The 20468-nt window shown below is 45.6% G+C and overlaps 1 protein-coding gene across 1 annotated transcript in view; it reads right to left on the reverse strand.

The window, feature by feature from the left end:
- LOC119166703 (methylosome protein WDR77) overlaps positions 1 to 20468 on the reverse strand; it is a 136743-nt gene that overhangs the window by 98989 nt on the left and 17286 nt on the right. The window contains exon 3 of the mRNA XM_037418025.2: positions 17242 to 17386. Within this exon, the coding sequence (XP_037273922.2) occupies positions 17242 to 17386 (145 nt within the window). The remainder of the gene's footprint in view (positions 1 to 17241; positions 17387 to 20468) is intronic.

Consider the following 20468-nt stretch of genomic DNA (forward strand, 5'->3'; position numbering starts at 1 on the left):
GTCATGCGTAGAATGGCAAGCAGATCGATACGAGCCCCGCATTTCTCAGGCACAAAGGACACAAAACGTACCCACAAGTACAGATGCCTGCGAATAGGCGTCTCAGTTGTTACTTCGCTGTGTCTGAAAAGCACGCCATTTTTGCAAACGGATGCTGTGCAATGATTGCAGTGTCCTTTGTCCACCCCATAACTACAACAGAATCGTTCCAGTGCAAGCTGAGCACCAGCCAAGACGTATAATCCTCCCCATTGGGAGATAAGGGCGAGTGAGAGATCGTCCAATCACTTCCTCTCCGCGGGCCAAAGTACACGTGAGAGATGAGAGCCGCCGCCGTGTGAGCATTGCGCCATCTTGCTGATAATGCTGGAAACACGATAGCCCCCCCCTCTCCCGAGATGCCCGCCAGCAGCAGTAAGTGGTATAGATAGCTTGCCGCTTGAATGTTCAAGGAGGTATCCCTCGGTAGCTCAGTGGTTAACGCTTCACATTCATGACGCGAAGGTCCCCCGTTCAATTTCACACACTAGAGTCTTTTTTTTTTTTCTGGACTTTTTTTCTTTCTTGCGTTTTCATATATATAGATACGTATACATAAATGGTGCATGTCATCCACACCGGCGGCGAAATCCAGCCAAAAGTGTTCACATAATTGCTATTGCAATAAAAAATGATGAATCAATGTGAGAGCATTACGTTCATTTATTTTGCAATGGGGCTTCGTGGCAGTACAAATTTCTTCTGGCTTGGTGTACTCACAGCATAGCACTCCTCCACTGCAGTGAAACATTTTTGAGGCGTGGGGTGATACGCGTGGACGAATACTTTGAAATTTCCAATAATGTTAATTCAAGTCAAAGCGAATATGAATACTGTGATATTCATTTAAATTTTAAAGCGTTCGAATATTTGCACAAATCAAGAATTTTTGGCTCCCTCCCATGAGATAGATGCTATTACAATGTAATCAGGAAAATGTGCGGGATAACCGGCATTGCATATAAGTTGATGCTCTAAAGCACCTAGATCAAGCTACTGCATGCACAGATTGGGCAAAGTGCTCTCAAACACAAATGTAATCAACATGCATATAGCAAATTATGCAGAATACAACAAGCTTAAAGTGTTGATCACCAATCATAGATTGCAAAAATCATGCATTATGTTTTTTGTCCAACACTTATTTCGTCCAGAAAAAGAAATTAATTTTGGGGGTCACTCAGATCAGTACAATCTAACCTTGGACGCATATTTTTGTTATTGCACAAACAGAAAATGCTGCTGCAATGTAAACCAAATGGCAAAACCAGCAGTCTGAAACAGCTATCAACATGGCTCTCCAAAGAAAAAAAGTGTGTCATATAATCGCTTCACCGCAATATGCACAATGTGTGTTGCAGTGACGCCCCACCGCGGTGGTCTAGTGGCTAAGGTACTCGGCTGCTGACCCCCAGGTCGCGGGTTCGGATCCCGGCTGTGGCGGCTGCATTTCCGATGGAGGCGGAAATGTTGTAGGCCTGTGTGCTCAGATTTGTGTGCACGTTAAGGGGGGAGGCTACCATCGGATACCAACTTTTTTGTTTATTGAGATATCTTAATGAAATTTTCAGGATAGACTTATAGCAAAAGCATTAGAAGAACTACAAAATTTCATCAAGTTATGTTCACTGGTTTTCAAGTTACAGCAGAATATCAGGGTAGTGCACATGGTTCTCTTATTCCAGGCCTGGAGAACTTTCAAAAGGTGCTGGAACTGTGAAATTAACTATGATGATTCCCAGATTGATACTCCAGGGGGTAACAGCGCCCTTTTTTTTAATTTCCTTGCTGAAAAGTTTTAGCAGACCATCAAACTTTGTGTTCGTGATTAGGATATTATCAATCAAATTTTGATTAAATATAATAAATAACACACACAATATATTGAAAAAATGGGCTTGCACCCCCTCAGAAATTTATTCATGTACATAATAAAAATAGACTTATGGAAATCCAATGAGTGGTTCCAGAGATATGGCTGGAATAAGCAGCCTCACTAGCCAAAAAAGTCATTTTGAGAAAACGACGTTTGAAAGTTTTGAGCACATAGGCAGTTCTAAAATGAACCTGCAGCGTAACTGGAGGTGTCCTTTGGCACTCTCTTTCTTTGCCGCCTTTCCATCTTCTCTAGGGATCGCTTCTTAGCCTTTTTCAAGCGCAGATAATCTTTCTCGGCTGCCCGTTGAATGGCCAGGTGGCCAGGTGTTAGCCCCACTGATGAAGCTAGCTCTTGGGTGGCCCTGTAGCAGCCAGCATTGTATCTTAGCACTGCATCATGCAGTGCTGTCTCCACAGCAATCAGTGACGCATGCTGCTCTTTGGGCATGAGGGACCACAGCACAGAGTGAAAGGACTCTGATGCATTCTGCGTCTTTGCTCCCAGGCAGCGTTGCAGAAGAGAAGCCTGTGAGAGCCTCTCATAAATGGGTAGAAGTGCATCTGCAACATAGCGTGGCAGCTTGTACGAATGCTTCAGAGGTGGAACACCGGTAATCTTGCTGGCATTGTGACGACACCAGGAGTCTGCACCCTCTGGGCACAAGTCGTGGTGCGGCTCCTCATCCATCGACGTCACATGGTGGTACGATGCCATCACTGCCCGCCGCATTGCAGCCACATCATCGGAATTGTTCCGTAGGGCCCAGCCATAATAATCTGTCAACTTGTCGATGAGGGCTTTTGTCAGCCTGCCCTTCCCTCCCAAAGCATTGTCCCTTTTCTGCACAAGGTTGCGAAGTGCAGTCCCCGTCCTCTTCTGAACGTGGTTCAGGCATTCCTCTTTTGAAATGGGGACCAGTCCATAAACCTTTTCTTGTACAAGGACAGAGAAGGTAACACTATCTCCATCAGACACGAGCGTTGTGTAACGGAGGTTGTGCTTCGACAGTGAGCGTGAAAAGAGGATAATAGCTGCCTCAACCTCCATTCTCCCTGATTTAGAGTCGGTGTTTTTCTGGCACACATGATTCTCCAGCCAGCACATGCATAGTCTGCGTCTCCAGGCTTTGGCTCTACTTGGCAACCAAGGCACTGATTAGACAGAACAATGGCGTCCAAGATAAGGCCCGTATGGTATTCGATAATTGCCCCGACTCCAATATGGGATGTGTGCCCACGCTTCTTCCATGTTCCATCATAACAAACTGTTATATCCCTGGTGAAATATTGATCCATTTCTTTGTAAGTGGCTTTTACAGCAGAAGCAGATTCTGCATAGAAATTTTCTATGCATTGTGTCTGCGGTTCCCTGAATTTCTTCAGGTGCTTCTGAAAGGTCTTGTGATGGAGGCCACGATGGGACACGTTCATCGCTGCCCAAAAGTTGTTGAGAGCTGTTTGTCCCTTGCCTATTTGTGTTGTTGCCATAATGGCTCTTACATTCACATCAAAGGCCTTTGTGTCCTCCTGACGAGATGAACTCCATGAGCTTGAAACTACTCCACAATGCAAGCATACTAGCTCAAGCTTTGCAGCAAGTCCAAGTTGGGTGCCTCCTCGTACCTTCATCCCAATCGCCGTGCACCGGTGGCACGGGGTCCGAGATAGCAGGTCGTCTAGGGCATCCATTTGCACAAGGAAAAATTTTTCGCCTTCACTTGTAGCGGTGGCAGCTTCATGATCGCACTCCATTGCCTGAAATTTCCGCTCCGTCGCTGGCATAGCGCCAAGTTCTCTTTGCACAGCAGCGCGCTGTTGATCCGCCGCCTCTTTCTCCTCGCACGTCAGGAAACTTGTTCGCAAATGCACAGTTGACGACGCGATCGCACTCGAGGCCGACGAAAGAGATGCGGAAGCCACTGTCGATGAGCACGAGACACCAGACGCACTTGTAACGACAAATTCTTGCACCGGCGGAGCAGGAGTCCCGTTGCTAGGCGCGTCGATGCGACCACTCTCTAGCGTAGATGAAGCAGAAGCTGCCCCACAGGTACCGTCGGCGCGATCACCGTTGGCGCACGTGCGAGCGGAGAGCCTCGCCGCGCGGACAAGCTTCATAGCTCGCTTCCTTGCACCGAACGATTGTAGCGTCTTCTTTTTCGTTGGGCGCATCGTGAGCGAACACAACAACAATCTCGTATAGACGGTTGAAAATCGTCTCGTAAAGACGGTTGAAAATCGTTTCGAAGACAGTTGAAATGTGGAGAGTATGCGAACGGCTGCAACGATACACGAAAGCGAGCGGAACACAAAGACGCCGGACGGAGGAGCAGCAGACGAGCGGCCGCATCGGCCGCATTATGCGCAAGAGCGCTTCGCCCAATCTCAGCTGCGCGCCTCAGCCGCGGGAAACTTGAAAGCGCTCGCGAGCCCTCCAATCATGAGCAGCTTGCTCCTCTCCTGCGCTGCCGCCGGCGACGCAGGTGGCGGGGAAAGAAAGAGCAAGAATTCACAAACAAAACAACACCAAAATGGCGGCGCTCCGTCGAGCGGTCGAGAAACTGCGATCACGCCAAGTTGGGATATTTTGAGCGCTCGCGTGCCGGTCGAGGGCCGCCGCGGCATGTTCTAAACTTTATTTTAAATGGTTTCGCGACGAATTAGACGTTGAAATTTACAGAAAAGGTAGTTTATGACACATACTGCCCGAATATGTGGTTTGCCAAAAATCGACTTTTTCGCGATTTTTCGGTTTTCAAAGGCCGCGTCCCCTTTTAAAGAACCCCAGGTGGTCGAAATTTCTGGAGCCCTCCACTACGGCGTCTCTCATAATCATATGGTGGTTTTGGGACGTTAAACCCTACATATCAATCAAGTGTTGCAGTGGCACAATATCTTTTCATCCACTTTTCTTTCTTCACAATTACAGTGAAACCTCATTAAACCGTAGTAGACCAGAGCTCGGAAAAAGTACGTACTAAACGGTAGTACTGCTTAACCCAAACAGCGTCAGGTCGCTCACTTACCTGTCAAAAAAAGAAACCTTCAGGAAGTGCGATGAAAGAACAAAAAAACATGCAGTAATTTATTAACTTCGCGTGACAAAGTCTGTAATCTTCATTTGACGACGCGGCGGCCTAGCAGCAACGACAGCGGCCTCAAACTCACTTATACTGTGAGCCAGCTTTTCCGCCAGCCCCCTCTTCTCGGCAAATACCCGCATGACGTTGACGCAATGCACAGCTTCGGCTACTGTCGGACCTGGATCACCAGTGTTGTCGCTTTCCATGTCGTCCTCATCACTATTATTTGGCGAGACTTCTACAACCTAGGCAACAATGGCTTCGTCGGACATGTCCGGAGATGTCTGCACATCGCTGTTTGCGTTTCTGAAGTTGGGGAAGAAAATGCCTTCCGTAACGCTCTGCCGCTCCAGCACTTCAGCACTTCTTTTGCAAGTTTCATCTACGATGCCCGAAGTCTGGTCGATGGTATCACTGGCATCATCTACGTTGCCCGCACACACACTGAAGCCAGCACGCTTGAAGCAATTTTGAACTGTCGTTGCTTCAACCTGCCGCCACGAGTATTCGAGCAGGTGAATCACGCCAAACAGGTCGATGGAGAATAATTTGCCACACTCAATGGCGAGAAGAAATCTGCGCAGCAGATTCTTCTTGTAGAGCTTTTTTACAGCTCGAGTGATGCTTTGGTCCAAGGGGTGGGATATCACTGTTGTGTTTGGTGGCAGAAACGCCAAATTTACAGCCGTCAGGTTGTCCAGAGCGACGTGCGCCGAAGCGTTGTCTAAAATAATAACAACTCTTCTGTTCTTAGCCGCAAAACGACGATCGATGAGGCGCACGTACTCCTCAAAGAGTTTTGCCATCATCCATGCTTTGGTGTTGCTGCGATAGATGACCCCTGATGGAAACCGGGCGCCTTTGAAACATCTAGGCTTCGCCGACTTTCCAATCACGAGAAGCGGAGTTTTGTCGGTTCCAGTCATGTCTACGCAAAACGCCACTGATATTTTGTCTTTTGCATGCTTGCTGCCGGTGCACGTCTCGCCTTTGAACGCGAGCGTTTTTTTGTCTGGTAGCAGCTTAAAGAATAGCGCCGATTCATCCATATTAAAGATGTCATCAGGTGCGTAGTCTTCCAAGATGTTCTTCAGCTGACCATTTTGCCACTGCTCTGCGCCATCCACGTCAGCAGCAGCACCTTCTCCCGAAACAGTCCTCGTGGTAATGCCGTGCCTCGCCTTAAATCTGGCCAGCCAGCCATTGCTGCACACGAAGTTGTCATGGTTGAGCTGCGAGGCAAAAACCAGGGCCTTCTTTACGAGAAGGGGTCTGCTGATAGGCAGATTTTTTTACCGTGCAGCTTTTAGCCATTTACCAACGCCTCCTCTACATACGAAAATACCGAACCGCGTAGCCGGCACCTTTTCGCAGTTGCAGCAGCACTGTGGAGCAACTTCTCTCTGGAATACCGAATTCCACACACCGTGGTTAACGACAGGTCCTTTTCGCGTGCCAGCGCCGATTTTTTCGTGCCACTTTCAATAGCACAAATTATGTCCGATTTCTCCTCTATTTTCAGCACTCGATGCTTTTGTCCCACCTTCGGCATGACGCAAGTACGAAGCAGCACAAGCACACATACACAACATGTGAAAAACGACACGAGAGCTGTACGGCAGGGATCAACCAGAGAACACCTATGCACGGCGCCAAAGGAACAAAGAAAGCAAAGCAAGCGCACACCGTGTTTGCGTGTTTGTGCGAAGCGCCATCGCGTGGACAACACCAGAAGCCTAGCCGGCCGAGTGCTTCTTGTTGCAGAAAAATTCAAGAGATGGCGCTCACCAACACAGCCGTACATTGCACGCACATTGAACACGCAAAATTTTATAGTAGAGCTTAGACTTTCTCTTTTTCGTAGGGCAGGGCTCGAGTTTTGTAATTATCGAGTGAGACAAGTCATAGGGACAACTGGTGTGGGAAAGACATGGTTAAAAAGACTGTAAAATGTTCAGGATGTGGGGTTGGTTTGAAAGTGGACCCAAGTGTAGAAGCCGAAGGAGAAGAGGCTGACGCGAAGTGTAGGCAATGTGAGGTCGAGGATAAACTGGAGAAAATGATGGTTACCCAGAGTGACCTGTTGATGAGAATCACCGAGCTCGAGACTGCGTTGGCGACAGAGCAAGAGAAAACGAGGGCTATGGGGGAAAGGCTGAAGTCCGCCGAGGAAGCACTAGCCAAGGTGAACAGAGCAGCGGCCTACGGAGAGAACAGTAGGGAACCGCCAACCAGAACGGCGGAGAAGAAAGCGCAAGCAAGTTTGGAAAAAACAGGTTCAGCCGGTTCAATTGTCGCAAGGCCCAGCTTCAGCGAAGTAGTGGTGGGGATGGGAGGGGACAAAGCAGCCGGCGTCACAAGTGCAAGTAACCCCCAGGTGCAGGACGCTCCAGCTGAAAGGTCACAGCATGTGATAATCGCCGGGTACTCGAATTTAAATCGGTGCACAGTAGCCATCAAAGAGAGCGTAAGAGGTGACAAGAGGGTTACAGTAGGGGCGTTCCCAGAACGCAAGCTAGAAGCAGTCATGAGGCAAGCGAGCGCAAAACTCAAAACTACAACTGATAGACGAAACCTCGTGATAATTTCAGGTGGTTTCAACGGTCTTAAATGAGGATACAGCAGGACTAGCAACTACACTGGCGAAAGGCGTCGATGACATGCGCGCCACTTCTCCTCAGGTACAGGTAGCGATATGCACGATACCGAAGGTACTGGTGCGTGATAGCAACAAAGAGCGGTTGTCAACGAAAACCAAGAGATATGGCGGATGAGTTGAGAGAAAGGCTTTGAGGTAGTGGAAATAAACAGAGAAGTGCATAGGTGGGGTGGTTTTCAACGAGACAGAATTCACTTCGATGGGCGGCTAGATCATGAGGTGGGTTGGTGACTTGCAGGACGCGCAGTAACCTTTTTGGGGTGCAAGCGGGCCCCTCGGGGTGCAGGATAGCTAGTAACGAGGAAAACAACGAGGGAGACTCTTTGACAGGTGGTATGGACAGATACGATTCCAAAGTGGCACCAGTATCTAAGATAGGTAGAGCCCGGGGCAGAGATAGACGTAGCCATGAGCGCCGAGCCAATTCAGACATAAAGTATACAGTAAAAGCTCGTTAATTCGGATTTCACGGGACCGGTAAAACTGTCCGAAATAACCGAATGCCGAATTAACGAATGAACAGGGAAACCAACATTTAAAATCAAGCTGCAGAAGCATACCTTTATTTGTTGAAGTATTTTGTAATTGTCATCTACGTTTTCGCGCAGATTCCGGCTGACATCATAATTTTTCTCAACTGTTCCAAATGGCCAACAGCATGCAAGCTGTCGGGAGTGTTCAGGCAAGCGTCCTCTAATATTAACAGCGCCTCCGAGACTTCCCGTGAGGTGCGATGAGGTGGGGGCTGTATCTCCTCGCATGAATCTTCGCCGGAATCGTGGTCTTCATGGGCGCCCGTGACATCATTAATAATCTCTTGATCGGTCAGGAGACCACTCGTGGCGACACCATGATCAATCGCGATGTAGTTATGCCGCTTTTTCGGCGTTGCCATCACTGTAGCGCACGATGGTGGCGGCATGCAAATGCGGTCACAATGGAAGAAAAAGAGAACTCCGCAAGAAGAGATGATTCCGACATGACAACACAAGGGAAAATGGCGTCGGAGGCGCTGAGTGGAGAAGAAAGAAGACGCCGACGTTAGGTGACGCTGCGAGTGCCCCCACTAGTTGATGATGATGGCGATGCCACTCAGGTTTCGGTTTCACTCCAGTGGTGCCAGTGCTGCTTTATCACACTTTTGTGTAGCAGCAGCCGTCAGCATTTGTCCGAATTAAGCGGTGTGGAGCCGAATTCCGACGAAATAACGAAGGTTTGGTCCCATAGATTAACATGCACTTTGGCCAGGACCAATAGAGCCGTCCGAATTATCCGATTTTCCGAATTAACAGGTGTTGAATTAACGAGCATTTACTGTATTAACATGCAGGGTGGTAGGAACAGGCTGAAGTGGGAAGAAATAGAAGAACAGCTAAGGGAGGAGAAAGCGATGGTATACGGTTTTGTAGAAACACATCTCAGGGACATGGAACAACCTCCTAACAATGCGGACTACGCGTGGGAGTATCGTAATAGAACAGAAGGCAGCAGAAAGGGGGTGGTATTGGGGCATTCATTCATAAAAGTACAGACTGGCAAAGGGTCAAGCAGGAGTGCAAGGAACATTTATGGCTAAAAAGGAAAGTGACAAAGCAAACGACACTGCTTGGTTTCGTGTATTTGTGGACGGGAGCAAAGGCCAGAGAGGAAAACCAGGCAATGGTAGAGTGTATATCAAATGACATTCAGGATCATGGATATGTGTGAAATGCTTGATTTGATCATTTGCAACAGTACCGAGAAGTGTGAAAGGTAAATAACATGGGAGGAAGGCTGCAGTCGACAATAGATTACGAACTGATGTCACATAGGATGTAGGATAAGCTCAGGGGAATGCACATCGATGAAGGTGGCTCCAGAAGTCTGGGTAGTGATCACAAACGTATCAAGCTAAGTTTTGGAAGAGCAGTGAAAATGGGAAGGAGAGAAGATGAGCAACTACAGGAAAATTTTTATTCAGAAAGGCAAATTGAAATAGCCACTAAACAAATTGAGAAAGTAATCACTGAAGATAATAAAACAGTATGGACATACACCAATCTGCTTAGACTGTTGGAGCTAGAGCTTGCTAAGGCACGTGACAAGTCACTCCGGATTGATTGATTGATATGTGGGGTTTAACGTCCCAAAACCACCATATGATTATGAGAGACGCCGTAGTGGAGGGCTCCGGAAATTTCGACCACCTGGGGTTCTTTAACGTGCACCCAAATCTGAGCACACGGGCCTACAACATTTCCGCCTCCATCGGAAATGCAGCCGCCGCGGCCGGGAATCGAACCCGCGACCTGCGGGTCAGCAGCCGAGTACCTTAGCCACTAGACCACCGGGCGGGGCAAGTCACTCCGGAAAAGAAGACACAAACCCAAACGTTGGTGTGATGAGGAAGTTAAGAGAGAGCCATAGCAAAACGTCAGGAAGCCTCTAGGGAACACAGACATGCTAAGCTGCGGGGTGAACCGACAGATGATGTTGAAAGATAATGGGAAATCTTTCTAAGCTGTAGAAGGGATGCATCCATTCTGATCAATGAAAAGTTTAGAAAAAAGGGAGCTCAGTGGCTGGCAGAAGTACATAAAAAAGATAGAAAGGCAGCTGCGAAAATTTGGAACCATCCAAACTCCCTAAGAAATGAGTCAAGCCTATAGCAGAGGTTTATAACTACAGCTCAAGGTTCTAGGCTAGAAGCGGACGAATCTGCTGAATATATAACAACAAGGGTGACAAAAAAATTTCAACAAAGAAGTGCTTTATGCACCATAATAGACAAGGATGAATCAAGTAGCGCAATGGCTCCATTTTCACAACAAGAGGGGGAAAGGGCTGAGAAAAGGGTTCCTATTAGTACATCAACAGGCCCAGGTGGCATTCCAATTATGCTGATAAAGACATTAGGTCCGAAGTCTAAGCAGGCTTTGAGAGAGGCAGTGAGAAAAATAATAATCGATGAAGAAGTTCCCGATGGATGGAAACTTAGCAGGATGAGCATGATGTATAAAGGAAAGGGGGACAAAGCTGACATAAACAGCTATTATGCTATAACAGTGACATCAGTGGTCTACAGGCTGGCGATGCTGATTATAAAGGGAAGACTGCAGGCATGGATAGAGGATGAGGGGGTGTTGGGAAAACTGCAGAATGGGTTTCGGAAACACAGGAGGTTGGAAGACAATCTGTTCTCACTGACGCAGTGCATCGAAATAGCAGAAAAGGAACACAGGCCCCTGTGGCTAGCATTTTTGGATATCAAGGGAGCGTACGATAGCGTGGTTCAAGAGGAATTGTGGGGAATACTGGACACACTAGGCGTGGAACATGTAGTCACTAATCTTTTAAAGGGTATCTATAAAGGTAACAAGGTAGTTATAAAGTGGGAAAAACAGGTATCGAAGTCGGCAGAGGTAAAACGGGGGCTTAGGCAGGGGTGTCCGCTGTCACCGTTATTATTCATGATGTACCTACAAGGATTAGAGGCCAAATTAAAGGGAAGTGGACTGGGCTTCAACCTCTCTTTCGTCAAACAAGGAAAACTCATTGAACAGGCACTACCAGCATTGATGTATGCAGATGATATAGTGCTAATGGCCGAACAAAAGGAAGATTTGCAGAGATTGGTGGACATCTGCAGTAATGAGGGAGATAGGTTAGATTTCAGATTCAGTAAGGAAAAATCAGCAGTCTTGATTTTTAATGACATTGAAGGTAGTGAGCTTAGAATACAGGAGGTCACGCTAGAGATAACAGATAAATAGAAATATCTGGGCATATGGATAAGCAATGGGGCCAAGTACCTAAGGGTTACAAGAAATATACATGTCGACTAAAGGTAACAGGAATGCAGCGGCAATGAAAAACAGGGCACTGTGGAATTACAATAGATATGATGTTGTGAGAGGAATATGGAAAGGGGTCATGGTTCCTGGTCTGACGTTCAGCAATGCGGTCTTGTGCATGAGATCAGAAGTTCAAGCAAGATTAGAAATTAAGCAACGTGGAATAGGTAGGCTTGCCTTACGAGCTCACGGGAATACACCAAATCAGGGAGTACGAGGTGATATGGGATGGACATCATTTGAGGGCAGAGAAGGTAGCAGCAAGATAAAATTTGAGAAGCGATTAAGAGAAATGGGAGAGGAGCATTGGGCTAGGAAGGTATTCAACTACTTGTACATAAAGAATGTCGATACAAAATGGCGGAAGCAAACCAGAAAATTGACTGGTAAATACTTGGAAAACAGCAGGGGGCCAAACCAAAAAAAAATATCGGTTAAGAAGAAGGTGAAGAAAGCTGAGACCGATATGCGGAGAATTGACATGATTAAGAAGTCCGCGCTAGAGATATACCTATTTTTTAAGCAGGAAATTGCCAAGGAAAGGATCTATGATAATACTCGGGGTAGTCCTCTACTGTTTGAGGCCAGGACGGGAGTATTGTGAACCAAGACATATTGGGCTAAATACGAAGGGGTAGATACGGTATGCAGTGCGTGTGGAGAGGAAGAAGAAACTGCCGAACACTTGATGATGTTCTGTAAAGGACTTCCCCCTATAGTTCAGAGATAGTGAGGACAAAATAGACTTTAAGCGGGTAGAATTAACTAGACGGAGGTTATCTGACTGATGGCTAAAGTCAAGGCATGAGTGAAAATTAATTTTTTCACTGGAAAGTACGAATCCTCAACCTCACTCAACCTCAAAAAAAAAAATATATATCTAGTTTTTGGTTCATTAAGTATTACGGCCTGGTGGCGCCAGGCACCGCCTGATCTAAAAGATACAGCCATATCCATCCATCCATCTAGCCATCATCATCAACACAAACAAGCAAGGCGTGCTTTGATCTCTGGGGCTTGCTGTTCTGCCGGGACGCCCTGTGGGGGCAACATGCCCCCACAGGGCGAGTGCGCAACGAAAATTGGAAAAACTACTTATTAACCAATACATACGTGATAAGCTGGTACGGCTTATGCGGATACAAAATGCAATATGTTCAATGGCCGCTGAGTCGGGGATTTGACCTCACTACATTTAAAACGAAACTACTGTTTACGCGAATACGGTTTTGATGAGGCTTCACTGTACATTACAATACCTTCTGAAAAAGTCCCCTTTATCATAGAGTTTTTAAATATACACTAGAAATAGCTCTGGTGCTAGTGTCTATGAGAGCTGCAACGCACGGCGCTTCAGCGAGCATGCGAATGATGGGTAGTACACGGATTTGTCTAATCTTTGCACTTCTGGCTCCGGGTGTGGTCGTGTGGCTTGAAGATGTTTCCTCCGGAAGCAAAAATCAGGCAATGTTTGGCAGTTATGCTTCAGCCCCCTATCTTTTAGACCCACCATTTTAAACCAGGTCACGAAGTTCAAAATTGTTCTTTCTTTCCTTTGGAACAAAACCGAAACACAGTAGTAAAAGAAGCCACAAGTGCGAATCACCACCTGCAAGTAGGATGACTAGTGTACTACCCATCATTCCCATGTTCGTAGAACGATCGCAGCGACAGAGTCCCCTCTAGTTAATCTTGGGAAACCTTTTGCCCTATATTTTCCTTCTCATCATTACCTGTTAGTTCTTGCTGATATTATCTTACATATAAAAACAAACTTTTCTTTCCATCCTCTATTCATAGCAAGGGTCTCGTTCTAGCAAAGTTGATGCCTTCAGGTAGCATGCAAGTGATCATTGGTCAGCTTCCAATAAGATCCCGTGCTACATGACATAAACAACCAAATAGGCATGTTCCACTCTGGCAACAGGCAGTGCTGACTGAAGTTCCTATGTTCAAATGTATACACATAGTGCCACACTCTTTCCTCCAGTTTTGTCCTTGCCCCAATGCACATGTAAGTGCTACCATGTGCAATTGTACGGACTGACTAAGAACCATTGAGATATTTGTATAACCCTTTTATGTGATTATGCGCACAACACAAATAATAATGATTCTTCTAGAACTTACGTGGCTGCTAGGAATAATGCTAGATTATTAAATGGCATTGAGATATTTGTATAACCCTTTTATGTGATTATGCGCACAACACAAATAATAATGATTCTTCTGGAACTTACGTGGCTGCTAGGAATAATGCTAGATTATTAAATGGCAAATGTAAACATACCGATGCACATCATCACTTGTCAGCTGTTGGACAGTCGACGCTCTGTTCACTGCGCCAGTGTATATCACTTTAGCCCGACCAAATGAAGAGTATCTTCTTTGATATGCCGACTGTAGTTTTCGTCGTAGTCACGACCATGTGAAACCTGGTGGAGCTGCCTCCTGGCCCGTATATCGAATGCTGCTATCCAGCCATGAAGAAAATATCAATGCAAGCCGCTGGCACTGGACGACTTGGACCTCTGTGTGTTGCACAGAGTCGTGCACAATTTATATTGAAGGAAAGAAATTTCAATGGTGCACAAGCTCACCACTAGCAGCGCTTGCCGCTTGCAGATGACAGGGCATGGGAGGATACATTTAGGTGCACTGTTGATTGGTCGAGAAAGACTGAAGCCTCCACAATGCTGCACGTAGCTCACACAACCAAGCACTTTAAGCCCTCACTTCTGCCCCGTCTATGATCTCTAGGTAGGAATCAGTTTTCTTGAGTTGATTTCTTGAACTAAAGTTTTCTTGCTACTATGGCGAAGCCTGAAAAGCAGCCTTGCCACAAGAAGGGATTGTGATGAAGTGAAGCATAATAAACATCTGAAGGGGCCACTTCTTTTCGGACATTGGCTGAACTTGTCTTTGGGAAGTTCAAATAGTTCAAATAGCAAAGATTCCAGTGCGAATCGAATAGCAAACACCAAAATTCAAAAAATATATGCAATCTCGCATATTTTTTAGATACCTTTTAAATAAGAGATTTGCAATGATGATGCGCACAAAGAATACAAAAACATAGGCTTCGTGCACTCAGTTAGCAGTGCCACTGCTATACGAGTGCACAGCGCCAATGTTTGTTCTGCCCCCTTCATGGCGCGTCGCCTGAAGTTGTGTGCAGTGTGGGTTGGTGCATGACAATGGCAATGCATTACGAGGCCCGCCTGCTGTTTTGCGGCTACGGACAAATAGTGAGCATTCAGAAATACTTCACACAAAGTACAGAAAAATGTCACTATCTAATTGAAACACATTAAATTCAAACTGGTCCAGGCACAGCCCTCTGTATTTCTCTTCCAATAATTTGAATGCCTCAGTAACCACAATGGTCAATTGGGACTATGAGCACCAGGTTTTCCTCTCTCCTCGGCCAAGATTGATGACAACGTATTCCAAAACCAAACTACACCTGATTTACTTGAAATGCAAAACAACGAAACAGCAGCATTTCTCAGCCGATGAGACTCCAGGCGCTGCTTTAGAGCTCTTGGGCAAGCTGCGATGCTCATCCAAACTCCTGACTAAAATTTAAATTTTTACTGCCTCCACATTGCTTGAAAGTAGGCATGTTTTGAATCACAAAGGGAGTCGCATGTATTTCGACATCAAGGCTCACTTTTGACATGGCTACACGTTGCTGCTTGTTTCTAGTGTATCATTAAGTCGTCAAATAATTGTTTCCTCTTAGACCAGCAGGTCGGCGAATTCACGCATGAGTCGCTCAGACTCGGATTGAGCCGTCAGTCTGAGTGAGATCAGGTGAGTAATATTTTGGTGAGCCTTAGTCAGAGTGAGTCCTCAGTGCGAGATATATTTCAGAAGCGAGCCTTACTGAGCTCTGCTAATTTTGTTGGCTTTCGGTAGGAGCTCTATAACTTAACTCACATAACCAGTAGTCACCTGCCACGAACGTGTAGCAGCCCCCTGTTTGTTATCAAGTCCAGAGGTGACTTCTTTGCGTTTTGCACATGTAGTGTGTCGGAATGCTCACTAATTCAAATGATTTTAAAGCCCCTTTCAAGTTCGAATTAATGAGTATTACTGAAGTTTGTTTCATGGTGGGGACTCGTACGCCAGTAGTCACATTTCTGGTGTGAAACAACTCCACAGTGGAAAAGGTCCAATGAAAATCATTAGAAAATGCATAACGCACATGGAGAGCATGGTACGATGTGCGTTTGGGAGAGTAAAGATCCTTTTTCTTGGCAGATGATAAAGGTACCTTTATCAGCAGCCTGGCATATCGCTAGTTCTACCACTGGCCCGCATTAGCAGGAAATTGGAATAGTTGAGTAGACACATAAACAGCAATGAAAAAACAAAGATAAAGTGCTCGTCTCTTTGTTTTCTAGCGCTGTCGGCAGCTTAAACGAACATATTAACTAGTGCGCAGTGGTCGATTACATTTTATAAAACCCTCCTCAGATTTTTTTAATTAATTTTTTTCAACTGCGGAGATCAGGGCATGTGCACTTTATTAAGCTGGTCTCGTTTTATGGATTGTAGGAAAACATTTACTTCCATGCAGCCATTAACTGGCTGTATACTTTTGTTCTACAACGTAGTTATCAGCGCAGAAAAGAAAAATTGTACAAGCTCATTGCACCTCCAAGGCTGGCTCTTGCAAGCAAGATGCAGCACTAGGCTTGTATGACAGTAGCCCCCAACACATGTCACTGACCTGCCTTGTGCATAGCATAAGCCGGCGACCAGTGCTTGACACAAGAAGTTCGTCTCTGAACCTTTGTTTGCCTCTCGCGAAATCATATTTTTCAACATGTGACTCTGTGTTTTCCGTTTAAATTTTCCTATCATAAAGGCGATGCTGAGGCCCCTCAACTCAACAAAACGGCTGAGCCGACAAAGTGGGCACTGCAGATGACTGCTTTAGGTAACAGTGGTAGCCACCATTCCCCACTTAGGCTAACAGCAATAAAAGAAACAAGGGAACCAACCATTACCCATTAATATTACCTGGAGCAATATTTCTGGGCACATACCCAGGAATTCTTTTTCAGTGGACGTTCAACTGAACTTTGTGCCTTTCCATCCATGCATTTGTTTGTGCACGAGTATATACCCACATGAAGTTGGAGAGGGAAATGGGCTATGCCCTTCCGGCAACGCAAATGACATGAAGAGAACGCGAAAGCAATTGTCTGAACACGGGTCACATTTGGTTTTGAACAACTGCGATCCAGCATTTTCATCGATTAGCCTCGCACGATTTCTAGATGATGATCAAATTGCACCTTTGCCAGTTTCGCGGCCGTGGTTCTTGCAGCTGTATGACGCCCGAATTCGCAACAGCTGATACAAGTTGACGTTTTTCACTGCGTCTACACGCTTCAACTGCTAGGGCCTTTTACCAACCTGCTGTAGTCAGGCACAGCTGTGCGAAAAGAACAGGGACATTATGCCAGCAGCCACCGCAGTGGCGCTGCATGTCTGATTTGAAGGAGCAGGGCACGAGACCTACAGTGGATGTTTCATTGATACAATCACCTCCCTTATTCTTGTGTTGCGAGAAGAACAAAGGAGCTTTTAGTAAGCCCCAGTGGTTCTCTCTTCTATTCTTTGGTTCGTGCTCAAGTTTTTATTTTGAATGCTAAACACTATCAACCAGGCCCCCCCACAGAAGTTTTATATACGTCAATTTAGAGCCAAGTAGTAGCTCAATGGCATTGCTTACGCATAGTCCCATCCTGTGGAGGCCAGCCACCGCCCGTCGGGTGACAAAGCCAGAGAGGTGACGCCACTGTCGTGGTCCCGCTTGTAGAACACGGTGTCCAACAGGTGGGGCTCTTCCTGTGCCAGCTGTATCATCTCCACACCGCCTGCGCTCGAGGCACACCTTCCTGGTCATTCTCCACGTAGGGAATAGTCGATTATAGGTACAAAGTAAATTCGAATAGTTAATATGACATATAAAGAAAAATGGGCATTTGTATCGTGCTCCAACTAACCTGCACAATATATTTTTTTCAATTTGAAATAAGGCCTCTATGCAAATGCCTTGTCTTGTTTTTGTTAAAAAGAAATCGAAAAAACTTTGGATAGTGGCAGGATTTGACTTCCGGTAGGATGTGAGTGATAACCTATAAAATACACGACTTTAAAATTTATACTTACAACACATAAGCCGTCAGAATAAGCTTTTAAGCTTAAAAAACTGATTAAGCGATTTGAGGGTAATATGTTAACATAAAGGGGCTCTGCAACACTTTTTTCAAGTAGCCATTGAATGGATTCACTAAACAGGGGTAAGACGGCTGAAACTAAAGTGGGAGCAGCTTTTGGAGCAGCGAAATTTCATTTTTGGTGCTGAACCTTGCCTTGGAGCAGTTAGCAGCATTTAATATACTGTCTTGGGAGCTTAAAAATACCAATTTTCAGCAACATGAGGGAACCAGTGCATATTTTAATTGGCTTATAACACACACTGAAGTAGATTTTGAAGGAAGGTTTTACACAGATTATCCCTTGGTATGAACTGCACTACCTTTTTACATACCACGTAACCTATTTATCCCCTTGTAACATGTGAAATAACATTTAAAAAGGTTTTGTTGAAAATTAGGTTCTCCAGAAACATCTTAAAAAGAATGCAACACACTGAAAAAAAATCAAAAATTGTGATTGCACAAGAATCTTAGTGACGTAACAGTGGCCGTTCGTTTAAAGAAAAGCCTGACACAATAGCGTCAAGAACTTTTAACAGACAACAAAAGCACAGTGCACTGCCGTTCGCGGCGACCTCATTCAGGACTACCTTCAAGAGTGCAGTGCGAGAGCCAAGAAAGCTCGCCGCATCGACTATCTCGTAAAGCACGTGTGTATGGCACTAAGTGATGAGCAAATAATACTGATAATGCCTCTCCACACGAGCAGCCACGCTTTAATAATGCAACACAAGTTGGCCAGTTCTACATTTGTTTAATATTCTATATGTCATCACCGTCGATGAAGAACTCTTGATGATACATCGACTTGAGAATGCTGCTCACGCCGCTCTGTGACTAGCGTAACGTGCTCGCGCAGCGCAGGTAAAAAATCTGCGTCCACGCAAACAAACCTCTGAACGTAGAGAGGCAGGTTTTATTGAAAAAAAAAAAGAAGGAAAAAAATCAAACTATGTCACACTGCCACCAGCCCAAACACTGATTGAGATAAGCCTAAAGCTCGTGAAGCCCAGGGCTGGCACGCATGCAGCGACGCCTCTTTAAGCGCTCATTGCGAGTTTCGATTACAAAATGAAGCAGTGGCAAATCACCAATCATGAAAACTGTGCTATGTGATCGCCGAAGCGTAATGAGTCACGAATAAAGCACCGAGGTGCCTGTTAATATAGTTTACAATCATATGAATGCGCGTTTTATCACCACGGTTTCGCATGTAACCAAGTGTTTTTATTTATTTATTTATTGAAAAATCCTTACAGGCCCTTTACAGGGCATTGAGTAAGGGGGGTAATTGGTGAAGTTTTACAGATCACACAAAATAATTCACAAAGCGTATCACAAATAATTCACAAAGCGTATCAGCACAATGAAAGTATGACGCGGATTGTAATATAAGTTGAAGTTAACAGGCGATAACAAGAAAAAAGAAAAGGCGATTTCATAGTGCACACACGACAGTGGGAACTGAATACAGTCATTATAGCATATGAAGGCGACATCAACCAAAGATAGCCAGCTGGCTTTACCTCAACGACGTGCCGTTATTTGGTTATAAGTTGCAGAACATACAATATAAAAAGCACCAAAAAACGCAGAACATATGCCCATATACAGAAAACATTTCCAGTGTGCAACAAACATAATCGGGCACAAAATCCGACACGTGCAGAACAGTGGCAAGTCTATTGTGAGAAGAGAGCAAGCAGCAACTGACGGAAAGAATTATTGTCTGATACAGATGCGATGTTATCTGGAAGACCATTCCACAAACGTATGGCGCGAGGAAGAGCAGATGAGTTGAATGAATCAGTTGCCCCGTATAATCGCTTGAAACTGAAGTGATTATGCAACCTACGTGAAGTAATGGAAGGAACATCAAGGTGGAGTGGGAGGGGTCTGTTGGTGTACACGTATTTGTGAAAGAGGCAAAGAAGGGAAATGTCGCGACGAGTGCTCAGGGGTTGAAGAGAAAGATTGTTTTTAATTTGCGTTATGCTGCTGTGATAGTCATGATTGCGTGAAATGAAACGGGCCACCCTATTCTGAACAATGTGATAGCGTTTTCAAATGCAAAATGCAATGAGAACTCGCTTGTCTAAATAAACTAGTAGCTAATGGGTGTAAACCGGGAATGGGTTGCACACGTTCTGCCCCTTACGGAATCTATTTGGAGAACACATTTGCACGTGCCAGAGCATCCAGGAGATGCGTCGGATGCAGGGAAATGACTCCACGTTTAAACGTTTACAGTTACTCGCTCACGGCAAACATGTACTCATAGGTGACCGCACGCAGCAGCGTCAACACGAAAGCCACAGACACCGAGGAACACGCTTCGCACAACGAAGAACTGGAAGGTCAACCCCGCTACACTTGCCACCCAACTCTGCTGTTTCTCCCTAGCCGACAGTGGCACCAGAACACACAGCCTAGCTAGTAGAAGCAGCCCGCTCGATGCACGGCAAGATATTTTTGTCACGCATATTTGCGAAATTTTAAAGATTCTGACGGCACCATGGGGGCCTTCGTCACCAGAAAGGCGCAAAGTGAAATAAAGAACACAATTGGGTGCGTCTTATTAGTCAAACTAGCCCTTTTTTCCCACTGAGGCTCAGGTTGGCATCAAAACTCTAGCTTACGAGGCTATTTCGGAGCAGTTCGGCGCAATATTCTCGATTTTTATGTATTTGGAGCAGCTTGGCGCAAGAAAATGGAAATCTATAAAAAATGCGCAATA

The sequence above is a fragment of the Rhipicephalus microplus genome, unplaced genomic scaffold (assembly GCF_043290135.1).
Source record: "Rhipicephalus microplus isolate Deutch F79 unplaced genomic scaffold, USDA_Rmic scaffold_12, whole genome shotgun sequence".
Lineage (NCBI taxonomy): Eukaryota > Metazoa > Arthropoda > Arachnida > Ixodida > Ixodidae > Rhipicephalus > Rhipicephalus microplus.